Source organism: Streptopelia decaocto, assembly GCF_964273445.1.
Source record: "Streptopelia decaocto genome assembly, chromosome: 11".
Lineage (NCBI taxonomy): Eukaryota > Metazoa > Chordata > Aves > Columbiformes > Columbidae > Streptopelia > Streptopelia decaocto.
This window is the reverse complement of record NC_138666.1, coordinates 6,911,487-6,927,033: the sequence shown is the minus strand read 5'-3', so window position 1 is coordinate 6,927,033 and position 15,547 is coordinate 6,911,487. Positions and strand designations below refer to the sequence as shown.

At 39.4% G+C, this 15,547-nt stretch overlaps 1 protein-coding gene across 2 annotated transcripts in view; it reads left to right on the top strand.

The window, feature by feature from the left end:
• Positions 1-15,547, top strand: part of BANP (BTG3 associated nuclear protein) — a 130,970-nt gene that overhangs the window by 26,058 nt on the left and 89,365 nt on the right. For both annotated transcript variants that reach the window (XM_082062801.1, XM_082062800.1), the window contains exons 5-7: positions 2,509-2,631; positions 3,180-3,355; positions 15,218-15,457. In XM_082062801.1, the coding sequence (XP_081918927.1) occupies positions 2,509-2,631; positions 3,180-3,355; positions 15,218-15,457 (539 nt within the window). The remainder of the gene's footprint in view (positions 1-2,508; positions 2,632-3,179; positions 3,356-15,217; positions 15,458-15,547) is intronic.

The window sequence follows — 15,547 nt, the reverse complement described above, 5'->3', positions numbered from 1 at the left end:
CAAAAGCTGGTTTTGGCTGTTCTCTACCTCTGTGCTTTTTGTGTGACTCGATTTTTCTCTCCAAAACACATCACAGGTTCTTTGAGTCCTTGCTAACAGTTCATTTCCAAATGGAGAACAATTGATGGGCATTGGGCAGTTGCTGTGGCTTGTTACAGAGATTTGACTTGTGTTTGTGGGATCTGGTTTTGCCTTTGTGCTGTTTAGCCACGAAAACACATCTCAGGAAAATGTTAGTGACTCCTCCCAAAATAACAGTGAAGGTAGATTTTTCCTGTTGATAATCCATTCTACTAACTGAGGAAAGTTAATTCTTAGAGAGGAACCAGTGTTGTCATGGGTGGTTTTTTAGGGATGCATTTGGAAAAAACATTTATGCGTTGAAGTAAGCAAGCTTGAACATAGATGGGTGCATTGAAGAGGGGATAAATCTGTGCTGGTGGGTTGTATAAAAGTATTTCCTTATTCTAAATTTGCTTAAACTAGTTACATACCATTGGCTTACTTCTAGATATTGTCTTCCTTAAAAATGAATATTCTTAAAAAGGCAAAACCCCCCCAACCTCTTCCTTGTTTTATGCCCAGTTTTAGGCTAAAGCTCTTTTTCAAATATAAACTTAATAGGACCAAAATCCTAAGGACTTAAAAAATGTAATTTTATTGCATTTATCTCTACAGCTGAAATTAATTATTCAGAGTGTTCATTAAAAATAAGCTTTGGTAAGTGACATTTTAAACAGGCATTCAGAAGTGATTGTAAGGAAGGTGGTGATAAAGAGCAGTGTCTAAAAGGAAGCGTCAAATTCTTAAACATTTTAAACTGGCCTGTAAAAACTTCAAATGTGGACATTTGGACAGTTCGGGAAATAACAAGAACACTTTGCTGGGGGATTGACGACATTGCCATGGATCGGTGTTTTATCAAGGATTTAGTGTGGGATTTTTTTAAAGATGAGGTTCTGGCATTGAGTTGCCATTTCTTTTTTTAAGTGGTAAGAAATGTGTGAGGTTTTTCCCCTCTTTATAACATAGAAAATTTGGAAAAGGTGACTCTGATAGCATCATAACCCCTTGTACTCTAGATAGCAAGTAAAAACACCCAACGAAAATCCCCCATTTATTGCTTAATACAATCTGAACTGCACATCCCCCTGAAAAGCCGTAGCACATGCTGTACTTGTCTATGGTCTGACAAACATCTTGCAGAGCTCCCCAAGGGTTCGCTTCATCACATCACTGGCAGCCCACGAGGAATCCCGTTTGTTTTAGCAACCAATGCAATTGCTGCGAGAGGGAGGATGGCATCAGGCCCTGGGGCTTTCTGCATCCAAAAAACCTGTGGTCAGCCAGTTTATCTGTGCCAAAATTGACATCCATCTATTGTTAGCTCTTCTGACAGTTTCTTATCTTCTCTTTAGGTCTTAATTGTAGATATTGTAGCGCTTAAAGTGTGATGTAGCTGTGAATATTCAAGCAGGCAGGCGCTCTGTTGCAGCTGAAATAAGCAGTTGCTGTCATCGGATTTGTTTAATTCGTGTTTCAACAATTAGCCAAGGAATACAGTTAAGAAAAATAAATGACAGTCATGTTTGAGCTGTTGGACCAGTAAACACAATAGTGGGCTGTTTACTGTGGGAAGCAAAGAACGAGAAGGAAGCTTTCTCTGCCTCTAACCCACACATTTGCTTCTAGGTTGTCTCCTTAAATTTACGATGAACACAGTGGAAACAGTCTGGAATATCAAAACCATGTCTGAGGAAATTGAGTAATGATGTAGGAATAATGCAACACTTCTCTAGTTATTTCCTTCTATATTGTCATCAGAAGTGATAGAGAAGGCTTTCTGGTTTCCCACACACTAAATGTTTTTGTGTTGTTTGTTTTAGAGTTGTGTTTTGTTTTCTCGTTATATGAAATGCACACAAGTTCAGTCTGGTCACTATTTACAGTTACAGTCTGTCCCTCTTCTGCTCTGATGCTCCCCATCCAACTTCTGTCTCCCTGCCCTCCCAAACGATACACGCTTTTTAACTAAGCTCATCATTTTGCAATAATACTTTTACATTTTTTTTCTTAAGAATTATCCTACTAAACCCAGTACGTTGCCATGTGAGTTGGCTGTAGTACCTCTGAACATGCTCGCTCTTGGATTTTTCAAAACAAGAATTTGGTGGCTCTTTGGAGCCGTGATTTACAGATTTCCTCCTGCAGATCTTGAGTCGCTTAATTCTTTATCGCTTTGCCAGAGGTCGCGGGCTTTTATATAATTCCATTGAAGCCATCTGTCTTCCGAAAGAATTTGAGTACTTGAAATGGTGCAGATGTCAAATTCGATGGATTACCAGCTTTAGCATTTGATACATAACTGCGATACTGGGAGAAAGAGCAAAGCTTAGAGGCAGCCTCTGGTTTTAAGTAGACTATTTAAGCCCTAAGGCTGTGTTAATGTATTATTTATAAGGTTTATTCCTTTACATTCCATTTTCCTCTCTGATTTTTGTCTTGCAGTGTTGTTCCTCAGACCACAGTGATCCTGAACAACGACCGGCAGAGTTCGATTCTAGCCAAGATGGTTGGGCAGGAAGAGCCGTTGAGCAGAGCGGCCGATTCTCTGGAAAATATCCTCAGCAAGTTAGTAGCAGTTCCGAGAATCCTCCCCCTTCGTTCCCTCCATTGACAGATCTATGTCAGTCTCTGCAGCAATGTGAAGTGCAAAATGGGGAATGTCCTAGGTAATAATGGGGGAAAAGTGATCACTTGAGAACACCCAAGATCTTGTATTTAACTAACCGAAGAATGTGCAGCAGCCCAGTAAGGCTTGTTAAAATTTGTACTATCTAAAGCAAATTTTAAGTTAAGTGGAACTGGAGATTCTGGGTAGAAAATGGTGTTACTGTTTATGTTTTTATAACTTTTTTTTTTCACACTGGGCCTACACTTTTCAATTGATGCAAACTTAGTAAGTGTGCATCTAAAATTTCTCATTTCTTCTGCTATTTCCCTTTGACTTTATTTTGTGAGAGAGCTCTTAGTTATAAACAGGAGCAGTCTTGTTTAAAGGAGTATGCTTTTCTAATACATTAAATTTTGTTAATTACTGTTTCTCACTCCCTTATAACGATGCAATTCCTGCTTGAGGCTTGTGTTTTCCCAAAGTGACGTGGTTTTGTTTTCCGCAGCGCGGTTCCCGGCCGCAGGCAGAACACCATCGTGGTGAAGGTGCCGGGGCACGACGACAGTCACAACGAGGACGGGGAGAGCGGCTCTGAGGCCAGCGACTCTGTGTCCAACAGCGGGCAGTTGGGAAGCCAAAGTATTGGGAACAATGTGACGCTCATTACGCTGAACTCTGAAGGTACGATTCACTGATTAACTGGGAGGATGTTTGAGCCAAGTAAATGTGGTGGTGGAACGAACTGATTCAACTGGAAGCATCAGAGATCGTGTGGTGGGTCCTACCGAGACTTGTCAGGCAGTGCAGCAAGTGTCAGGTAGGAGTGAAGGAATCTGAATGAATCGTTTACTTCATTATTTATTTTTAAAATATTTTCTATTTTTATATTTATTATTATTATTTTTATTTTTACTAATTTTGCAGAGCTAATTAAAATGGCTTGTAAAATTTAAACAGCATACCCCACTATAGCACTGTAGCTTTACATTTTAAACCCTTTAAATTAACACATGCAACCCGCAGGGCTGCCCGTCACCAAGGTGAAATATTATTTCAGGAAAATAAATGCCTTCTGTGGGAAATAAAATCTACTAGTTCATCTCCTCCTGTAACTTACTATGACAGTCTACTTGTGTAATTATTATTAATGTAAAATAGTAATTTTAACAAGGAAATTAATATTAAATACAGACTGTTAACACGATAGCATGTAGTGTCAGCTTTTTATGAAAACTCCTTAGGACACAAATCAAATGTAGTGAAGCATAAGAATTTTAGGTTAACCTTATGTTGTTTTATATGTTTGCCAATCTTGAAATGAATGTTAGTTGCTATATTTTAATCACAAAGAATATGGGATAGGGGACACTGAATTTTAGGTGAAAATAAGATATTATGATAAATTATGCGTTTCAAACTATCAGTGATTCTTTTGATTCAGAAGTATGAAATTTGAATCCTAGACTTCCATTTAATAATTTTACCTTTTTTTTAAACATATTTATTGAATATTTACTTAAGTGTAATTCTGGATGTGGCAGTTCATATTTACCTTTGTGTATCAGAGAAGATAAATTATTTCTGACAGCAGAATGTGTTTAGGAGGTGACCTTTGTACTTAGGAGGCAAATGCGTTTTCTTTTTGATCTCTAACATTGAAGCAGAAGGGCTCTGATGTATGAGTGATCCAGTTTCTTTTGCATGATCTTCAGCTATTGATAAAAGCATGTTGGGTGTGCACAGGTTATGATGCAATTAGTGGCAAGAGTTAGTTCAAGATAGCCTGAAACTGAGTATTTAAGAGTTTATTCAAATGTTTTGGAACTGAACAATTCTGAATGGTAAATTTCCTGCATAAACAAGATGCTTTAAAACTTTGATACTTAGAAAACTTCAAAAGTCAGTCTAGTGAAAGTCTCATGCACCGAAGATTGTTTCTGAGGACGTTGTTCTAAGGCATTTGAACCTGGGATTCTTCAGCTTTTCTGGATCCTCCGACAACACGTGCATTTCAAATGGAGCTTTTGGGTCCTGTCCTGTGTGTGTTGTGACACGGCTGCTGCTGAAGGGGGTTTTGTTTGGAGTCAGTGGGGAATTAAAGAAGACCGAGGCAGTTGGAGGCGTTCCTCTCAAAAAAATCATCAGCTTGCAGCTAGTGCTGATATTTTGATTGTGAAAATACATATAAAATGTGGAGTCTGTTAATATTTCATACAGCTCTGGGTCTGCTATGCCAGGAACAAAGTCTCTAACATGAGGAGGGTATTTGTTTTATAATGCCCTTTTTAGCTAGGTTGGTTGGCACATATGCAGACAAACGTGTTGTGGGCCTTTTGTGCCATTGTTGTACATGTAAATTTTGAAGAAACGGCTAATCCATTTAAGTCTTCAGATCTGATTTTCTTCAGACCTTTAGAACTCTCATCCATTAAAAATCTCTCGGAGATTGATGAATGTTCTGGGAATCAGATTAGTACCTCTTGCTCTCATGAAGATGAGAGAGGAATGCTGAGCGAACGAGCCTGAAATATGTCACAAAATGAAATTATTAATAAATGAAGTGATGAAGAAGAATAGGTCTGTTGTGCAGACTCGTTTTCTTCAGCAGTAAAAGGCAAAAGCTACTGCACCCATCAGCTTCTCTTCGTCATCTGTGGGAGAATCCTGAGTGACTTTGAATTCCTCAAAGGAATCTCGATTGATTAGAAGATAGGAGAGGGTGGAGAATGGTGTAATTCAGGCCTTACACACAGAGACTAAACAACGCGTTGTCAGTCTGACTCCTGTCAGTCATTTTGTGTCCAGAAATCAAAACTGAACCGTTTATTGTTGGCCTTGCCCTGGCTTTGGGTACGTCATTGACCTCTGGATATTCTCAGAATTTAGATTTATAGAAAGGCATTGTTTGTTCTCTGCTGTTTTCAAAGAGCATTGAATTATTTATGGTAGTTCAAAAGTATGAGTGTTATTGCCTTTCTATTCCTGAAAAATAATTATACAGAAGCTTGGAGCTCCATTCCAGTAATAGTCTAGAATAAGTGGTGGGGTGGTTTGTTGTTGTTTTTTCTTTCTTCTGACTGTACACTCTGACTTTTTTCTATCTTCAGTTGTATATTACTCTTTGCATGTGCACTAAGGCATGTTCTGTCTTTTCTCTCAGCAACGGTTACTTAATTCTTTTGCTTTTCAGAAAGCTAAAGGTGCTTATCCATTTTATAGATGCTGTTAATGGTCTGCAAAGCATTATAAACAAACCACTTCACCATGCAAGTATCTAAGAATTTGGGTAGAGCCTGGTTTTCTGCAAGGTTTTGGTAGATGAAGACAGTGTGGATATGATGAAAATAAATGCCTTTGCTGTGTTTTTCTGAGGTACTGTGTGCATTTTCTTTAATCTGGAGGAAGCTTGTGTTCAAAAACACAGAACTTTTCTTGTTTGTTGTCCCAATTTTCCACCCTGCCCCAGTATGGATTACACATCTTTCTCGTTTAATGCAACAAGAAACAAACATTTATCAATAAGAAGTGTTTAAAGTAAATGTCAACAATTGATAGATGTGTTTTCCTCTTTTAAAAGTCCAGTTTTGACATGAATGTGTTTTTACTGTAGTTTTGGCATACAGCATACACTCAGTTTAAAAAAACTTGGCCCTTTTTTAATCATCAACTTTCTTATTAGGCTTAAAAGCCGTAAGCAATTGATTGATGCAGAACATTTTTAAACCATCATCATTTGGGCCTTGTGTTGATGTCCATGTTATTTTTCTCATGAGCTGTTGTAGGTCTTCAGGAACTGTTATAAAAAACTTGTTTGTCCATTTGTGTTTGTGAAGATTTATTTGCTCTGTGTGTTAAATGGTTTTTAATGCAGTCAGTTCAGCTGTGATGGGAATGGAGTTGATATTTCTCTCAGGTGTACTGAAGCTGTGCAGAATTACGTGACTGAACCAATATAAATCTCTGGGACCTCATGAGATGCATCACGGAGTCCTGGGGGAGTTGGCTGATGTAGTTGCCAAGCCACTCTCCATGATATTTGAGAAGCCCTGGCAGTCAGGTAAAGGCCCTGGAAAAAGGGAAACATTGTGCCCGGTTTTGACAAAGGTAGAAAGGAGGAACCCAGCAAGTACAGACCTGGCAGCCTCACCGCTGTGCCTGTGAAGATCATGGATCCTGCTAGAAACTGCACATGGAGGACAGGGAGGTGATTTGGGATGGCCAGCACAGTTTCACCAATGGCAAGTCCTGCCTGACGAACCTCGTGGACTTCTACAATGGAGTAACTATGTCAGTGGACAAAGGAAGGGTTAGGGATGTCGTCTGTCTGGACTTCTATAAAGCCTTTGACACTGTCCCCCACAACATTCTTCTCTCTGAATTGGAGAGGTGTGGATTTGATGGGTGGACTGTTCAGTGGACGCGGAACTGGCTGAATGGTCACAATCAGAGAGTAGCGGTCAATGGCTCAATGTCTGCATGGGCACTGATGGCAAGTGGTGTCTCTCACGGGTCCAAATTGGGACCAGTACTATTTAATGTCTTCATCAGTGATGTAGGCGGTGGGATCAAGTGCATCCTTGGCAAGTTTGCGAATGACACCAAGCTGAGTTGTGCGGGTGACCCACCTGAGGGGCAGGATGCCATCCAGAGGGACCTGGACGAGCTCGAGAAGTGGGCCCTATGCAAACATTATGAGGTTCAACTAGGGCAAGTGCAAGGTCCTGCATCTGGGTCGGGGCAACCCCCGGTATCAATGCAGGCTGGGGATGGAGGGATGGTGAGCAGCCCACGGAGAAGGACTTGGGGGCTCTGATGGATGAAAGATTGGACATGAGCTGCCATGTGCACTTGCAGCCCAGAAATCCACCCGTGTCCTGGGCTGCATCACATGAGCAGCAGGTGGAGGGAGGTGACTCTGCCCGTCTGTCCCGCTCTGCTGAGACCTCCCTGCAGTGCTGGTCCAGCTCTGGGTCCTAGCACAGGACACACATGGACCTGCTGGAGAGGGGCCAGATGAGCCACAGAAATGATCCGAGGCTGGACCAGCTCTGCTGGGAGGACAGGCTGACAGAGTTGGGGAGTTCAGCTCTCCAGAGAGACCTTATTGCGGCCTTTCCGGAATTCTCTGTTCACAAAAACTTTCACCTTAACTTTGTTATGTTCTTTTAGATTTTGCCGTCCGCTGCAAAAAATAATACTGTGAAGAACATTAGATCCACACTAGTTTTAAATTACAGAAGTTTTAAACCTATGATATTAAGTACCTATATTGTTTTCTGACTTTAATGAATTCTCTGGTATGTGGCTGTAATCCTGTCGAGGGTTGGTTTTCCAGTTGACTAAGCCGTAAGCTGGCAGCCATGTGCACTTTCATGCTCACCACAAAGCTATTAAAAAACATTATGACATTCTCAAATATATTTGTCTACATTTTTTTAACTGAAGAGTCTTAGTATTAGATGAAGAAAAGCAAGTTGCAGTAGCTATGAACAAATAAGGTTTGGTAAGAATGGTGAGTAGATTTTCGAATGATCAGCAGTTAAAAGGAGACTTTTATGTTCTTAATAGACAACATCTGAGATGAAAATAACACTCTTTTGTCTAGATTCCAGTTACCTCGCATCTTATTTACTGCAAAGCCTTCTTTCTGGCCGGTGTTCAGAAAGCTGTTAGAAATATGATTTTCCAAACTTGTGATTTAAACCCTGTCATCTTCTCTTTCCCTATTTCACGTGCCCTCTTTAGAAGGAAGACCCAGTCCTCTGCCATTCCCCAGGTACTCTTTAGAGCTCGTAAGATTGCTTTTTTTTTCATGGTGTTTACATAAAACTTAGCCATAGTTAAGATACCTTTCTTTTAAGATACTCCCTTTAAGATAATATATATATATATTTTTTTGTGATACATACCCTCTCAATGTGTGTTGTCACCTGCCTCTCTGTAATCCCCCTGTTCTCGTATTCTTGGGTTATAAAATTGCTGGATAAGAACATTGTATTTGTTCTATACTTCCATAGTACCTTCTGCAATACTCAAATCTGATTTAAGAGTGTTATACTCTTGGAATTGTAGAAGATGGTCCAAAAGTGTGGCTTTTGCTTACTTGTGGTTTCCATTTGTTGGGTAAACTGCTTGGAATTTGTATATAGAAAATCACAGTTCATAAAGAACTCTTTCTGATCAGTCTCAAGCTTGCACTAAATAGCAGTTTCAGAATTTTAGTGTTAAGTACTATTTCCCAAGAGTAGCTACTATCTAAATATGCTTACTAATTTTTTTGACAAATTTTGCTGTGATCAGGCAGTTAGGTGTTTCCTCTGAAGGCGTTGAATTTTATCTTGAAAAGCTTTGCAAGAACTTGCTCTTCAAGATGTCACATTAGAATATTTGTAAAAACAGAATTTCCCTTCCTATGGACATTAACTTGAGCAGCTGCTTCAGTTTAGCTCAAGGAAGCTCAAATGTTGAGTACTGACTGTTCAACTAAGCAGTGAGTCGTCTTAAGGCACTGTGTTTATTCTGTACGCGCACACTTCTCTAGGAGAAATGAGAGCATTATTTTGCTTAATGTTAGATATTGCTTTCAAGATACAAGGAGCTTCAAGATGCAGGGAATATCATAATGTTGTTCGTACACATATTTAGTATATGGTAACATTTAAAATATTTAATCTGTGACATGATGTACAAACAAGAGGAGCATCTGTTCCTAAAACATTAAAGCACATTGTGTCATCCTTTTAAGTCTTTCACAATAGACTTACTGTCCTATTTTTAATATGGAAGGGAAAAAGAGCAGGACCTTTCATCTTTGTGGTATAAGAATGTCCCATTCAGCATTACTAAAAAAAAGCAGATATTTTTAAAAAATGTCTATACCAAAGCCAAGACTTTGAAATTACTAAGAAACAAACACACTGTCCTTAGTATCTCCCAAGTATGCAGATGAACAGAGCTCCAGGAAAGCTGGTTTTAAGTGATATAAATAAAATTGCGAAATCCATTGATTTGGAGTTTGGTTCGGTGAACTTTACGCTTGATACACTGACATATGATGTTTGGCACCGTATCCGATAGTTTTGTATTGTATCTGCTTTCTCTGCATTCTTTTTACTGCGTTTTTAAACTATCAAAAGTACAGACTTAGAAATGTAAACATGAATATTTTTGGAGGAGATAAGGGAAAACTGGTCTACACAGTGTGTTAATTAGAGGATGAGTAATATTTTTCCAAAGAAAATTGTTTAGTCACTTAATGTCTCTTCAGCTTTGCATCTGAAACAGTAATTTTACAATCATAGCATTAAATAGTGCTTAGAATTTGTTTTCCAAATGGGAATCCAAGCAGCTACATGTACGTGGCCCAGACTTATCTGTCTGCAGGATTTTCCAGTTCACTGCAAGATCAAATCTCACATGTTAGATGATCATTTGCAGCACTTTGCTGTTCCTGCCAAGCTCCTTATGACTAGATACAGACAGCGAGAACGAACTTGGAAATAGCCAACTTTTTGTACCTTCAACCAAGATCATATGTAGCCGATGTGAAGACACTGATGAGACTTCAAGAGCTTCAGTGACTTGTTAAAGCCAAAGAAAACGATAGAAGTTGAATTGCTTAGATTTTTTTTTATTATTATTGGGAGCTAACAAATGAACGATGTTTTTTTTTCTGTCTGTCACAGCGATGTTTGAATTAAGTCTGGTCCACTCTGTAAAGTTAAATATAACAAAGAGGCAATAAACAAGAAAGTGGGCAAAATCCAAATTAGAAATTTGTTTTCCTGACATGAAACTCCTTTTCTAAGGGTTTAAGAATCCCTCTGGGTGCATGGCTTTTAATTTTCTTAATTTTATCATGATTTTTTTTAACTGAGCGTTGTAAATTACAGTTGATCGCATAGTCCTCATTTTCTGCTTCTGTTGGGTAAATTCCCTGGGCTTCCATGAGTCATAAAGTAAGTGAACCTCCTCTTTCTCTCATGGATTTAACCATATACTAAAACAGAGGCCTTATTTTTACCAAACAAGCCATCTCGTGGAAGTTACACTGAGCCTTCTGTGCACACCATCGTGTTTGCTGAGACAAGCCCTGTGTGCCCATGTGTGTCCGTCCACGTTGGCTGTTGTCTGTCGGAGAGCTGAAGAACCTGTGAGTGTGGGATATTAGATATTTTCAGAATGTTTTGTGTGGCGCAGGGGTGCTCTGACCACAGTGACCCAGAAATTACCTGGAGCTGTGTCTCCATTAAACAAACCCTTTGTGCTATACAGATTAGACTTGGAGCACAACACTCTTCTGACTATCTTTCTTTTATCTTTACATGGAAATTAAACCTTTTTTCCCCCGCCAATCAGGTGTAAAACTCCAGTTCTGTGTCCAGGTTTCTGCTGTTTGTGGATATGTGTGTGTTGTTTGCTCCCTTTGACCAGAAATCACCGCGTCTTCACTGATTTTTGTGGTCAGAGGAGGTTTTGGTGAGCAGAGCTTTAAAGCTGGTTTTTAACCTTTCCTTTAGCACAAGCTTTAAATCACATTTGAGATTTGTAGGTTAACTTACAGCCTATCACTCTGTTCCTTATATTTAATGATCATTAGTTAATGAAGTCGGTCTCTGTCGGTTAATCACTACCCTGTGGACTCTTGCAGGGATAAAGGACTCGACCTAATTGACAGAAGTTTATTTTAAAAGATTATGTCAAATCTTCTATGCATCAGCCAAAATATTATCTAGTTTCTCTAGAAATGAAGCTTTATTTTTGTACATTTGGATTATTTTTTTTTTTTTTAAGATTAATTCAGCTTTTTGCCTTTGTACAGCAGCTACTGGTTGTTTTTTCCCCGTTGCAAATGCCAGATTTGCACCCAACAGAGCTGAGCGAAGTGTGTGTCATCTCCCCGGCTGGGAAAACACACGTTGGGAGCAAGTCTGAAAGGCACAGTGACTCTTGTTTGATTTTTTGTTCTCTTGACTTAATTTTTTTTATACTAACCTTAAGGCCGGCTCGCCCTGTTCCCATAGAAATTCTTTGCGCAGCAGCCCCAGCCGCCTCCTGTCCGAATGAGAGGAGCGGTCAGCTGTGCTGGGAGATAAAAGAAATGGACTGAATGCGGTAAGAAAGATTTGAAAACAGCGTTGAAAAGCAAACTAGTTCTGGGTTCAGTAAAATGGAGATAAAGGCAAATTTTCAGATCTTAAAAAAGCACCGAAGAGGAGCGAGATATTAGTCTGTCATTGAAATGAGCTTCCAAGTGCAGAGTAAATCAGATAAAAATGTTGGGACTTTTAACACTTGGAGTAGAAATGATCAAGAGCCACTTCTCTGATACAATATGTGGTGTGAAGAAACACAAGGAAGCATCTTTCCACATAGCACTAAAAATGCAGCAAGGCCATTAGGAAAATTAGTGAAAGTAAAATACTTGAGGGCAAACCAGGAAAGTTGCGTGATGGACTGGGTTACAGATGAGTGTCTGCATTTATCTTTCATTATTTTTAAGAAGAGTGTGTTGGCTGTGTTATTTCTTTTCAACCCTTCGTGTCATTTGCGGTTTGGTCGTGTTTAAGGAATAAAGCGGCTCCGTGGTTGTACAGGGCCTGGTGAATTCCTGACTCGGGGTCTGGCTATTAGAATATATCTACTAAACAACCTGTCTCCTCTAGATTCCATCTAGATATTACCTATAATGTCTGATAATACACATAAAGAACCATTTCAGGAAGCATAAAAGGATGCTTGAGTGCTAGGAGCTTCAAATAACGCAGCTTTAATCAATAGTATTTATGTACTTAATTGCTTAGAGAGAATGTCCATCAAACTCCCTGTTTTTTCTTTCCTTACTCAGTGTCTTTTCCCCCCACGCTTCCTCTTTTCACCAGTTTTTCGTGTGCCGATCTCATTGGATTTACTCTGTGCAAAGTGCCAGATGTGCTGGCAGGCGGGTAGGAATTATTTTGATCTACAGAAGGAATAGTTTAAGTTTTTATGCCCTCAAGAAGCTGCAGTGAGACAGTAGAGTCATGGTTAACTTGAGTCATGCAAGTTCCACTTAATGCAAAATGATTATAAAGCGAATTCTCTTTTCTGTCAAAGCTTTTAAAGCAGGAGGAAAATGCAAGAGATAATTTAATGTGGGGCTTGTGTTCATAGGTCAGAATAACCAGATAGTGTCTTTTTTCCAGGCTGTTAGCAATAAAAGAACAGTTGAATGTGGTAAAAACAGTATGTTCTGGACTTGGTGCCAGTGAAGAAAAAAAAAAGGCAGATTTTTTTTGTAAATTGAAAAAATCTTTGGTTTATATACGTTGATAGCATTTGTTAAACAAGACTGCAGGTGGAAGGCGTTCTATACATAGTAATAACTCATATCTAATAGTAATTCTGTCAACTGCTAAGGAATTAAGATTTTCATAGGATATAAAATAATTTACTTAGGCTTTCTAGAATTTCTTTGAAAAACTTACACGCTTACCCAAAGATGTTTTTGCTTTGCCAACTCTGCCCACATTTTTCTAAAGCAGTTAATTTATCTTCAGGAACAGGCTGTTGTTTTCTCCGATAATGTTCACCAGGCTTGTGGTGAGGCCAGACACCGGGGCATTCAAAACAATCATCATTCATCTGAACCACCTTATTTTTCAGATGGCACCTGGTACTGTGAGCAGAAAACAGCCAGCGTGCCCTGTTATGTAGCTGAGGATAAAAAGTAAGGCTCAAATAAAATATACACCAAAAAAAAATCGTGAGTGCGCGAAAGTATATTCAGAACAGAGGAGTAAGTTCTGATTTCAACAGAAAAAAGTTTGAGGGATTATCTGCTACAAACATCAGCAGTAAATATTTTCCCTTACAAATTATCATAGTTGATAATCTGATGTTTATAATGATGTATCAGTATTGCATAATCTAACATTTGCTTCGTACTGTCATTATTCATCGCAATAAACTTGCATCTGACGTGTGGTATGACTCAACCCAAAGGTCATGTTGGAAAAGTGTTTTTCAGTGTTTTGAGTTGCTTTTATGGTGTATTTTATTGCGTACTTCTGGCTTGTAGTCTAGTAAAATGCCGGCTGCTTAACCTGTGCCAGCACTTGGAAATAAAGATGCTGCTCACACAGGGGTCCTGGGCAATGTGGAAAGGATTCGCTCGTCTGTCAGATCCCCGTCACCCTGATTTGTGACTGGGAGGGTTATGGAAAACAGGGGTTTGTGACTTTGTATATACCATCAAACTGCACTTCAAAGGCATGTAATGAAAGGTAAATCATGTAATTGTATGATTTATTCACATTTTTACCATTCTGAAGGTAAGTGAAACAACAATGAAAAGCTGTCAAGCTGCAGTGTGGAAGGGCTGAGCGCTTCCTATGTCAGGAAGTGTTGTTTCACTCCAAAAAGTTGAGCAAACATAGAAATAAAATCCAAATGGTTTTTGTCAGTGAACATTGAAATAGTACTGGAACATTGTTCCATCCAGTTCCTATAAGTGTTGTCAAGATTTGTAGTGGAAATCGTGTTTTTATCTGGAGTGAGTGTCTCATCCCAGGTCCTGTGTTGCATCCTCCCCTTGGGTAGGGATCGCTCATCCTTAGGAGTTCGCTTCTAGTTTCTGGTTAGTTTTGAATCCACTGACTTTTGGCCTTGCCTGCAAAGATTAATTTCTACTGAGGGCTTAATATTTCTCTTAAAATGAAATAGTATTTTTCCTGTTAAACTGAGAGGGTTGGACAGAAATCAAACAAACTTCATTATATTTAAAATGTTTGTATGTCGATATGAGGAGTTTGGTCTAATTCTCCTGCTAATGATCTTATACTTGAATAGAAGGGAAGATGCACTTGGCATGTGATATGAAATCTTTATGCTGGTCCTGTTCCTTGGTAAAATGTGTTTAGGAAATAACGTAGAGTTATTCTGTAAATCTGACGAAAGACCAAAATTTTGATTGGTATCTCTGGCTACATTTTGAGTGATTGTCACTGCTCGAAATACGCTTTTTAAGTGATTAAGTTCCTGCTCGCTATTTATTATAATTTCTTAAATTTGTAGTCTTGCTTAGACTCATTTTAATCTGATGCTGTTGGGGAAAACTGTGGTTCAAAGCTGTTAGCTTGAGATTAGCTGTACTTTAAGAATATTATGGGGTTGCAGTAATGTTCATTTTTAGGGGATGACTAACGTGATGAATGAGGACGCTGTGATTGCAGTGAGCTCTTTCAGCTCTTGGCCTCTAGTATGAGATACTTAAAACGATATCTGAGAGTGAGTAGGACATCTGGACTAATGGCACCAGTTCCTCGTGTAGGCCAGAACATTGATGGTAATCACTGCTGGTCACCATTGGTGTGGATTAGAGAATAGCTTTTTATCTGTAATAAATCTTGCGAGCCTATTTGTCATGCTAGATTTTAAAAGAAGTTTGTGGAGACTGCAAAGAAAATTGGAAGAGCTCATGATGACTTAAGAAATTGACTGTAACTTGAACCTGGCTGTTTCATTCTGTGCCACAATGAGAATTTCTCCAATCTCTGTTTTTAGAGGATTACCCCAACGGCACGTGGCTCGGCGATGAAAACAACCCCGAGATGCGGGTGCGTTGCCCCATCACCCCTGCGGACATGCTGCACATCAGCACCAACTGCCGCACGGCCGAGAAGATGGCGCTGACGCTGCTCGATTATCTCTTCCATCGGGAAATTCAGGCCATCTCCAACCTGTCGGGCCAGGGCAAGCACGGCAAGAAGCAACTTGATCCTCTCATGATTTACGGAATTCGCTGTGAGTATAACACTGAAACTTTTGAATCTATACTGTGTAGATGAGGCAGAAACTGCTGCTTGCGGTTAAACTATGTTTTGTAAGAATGGG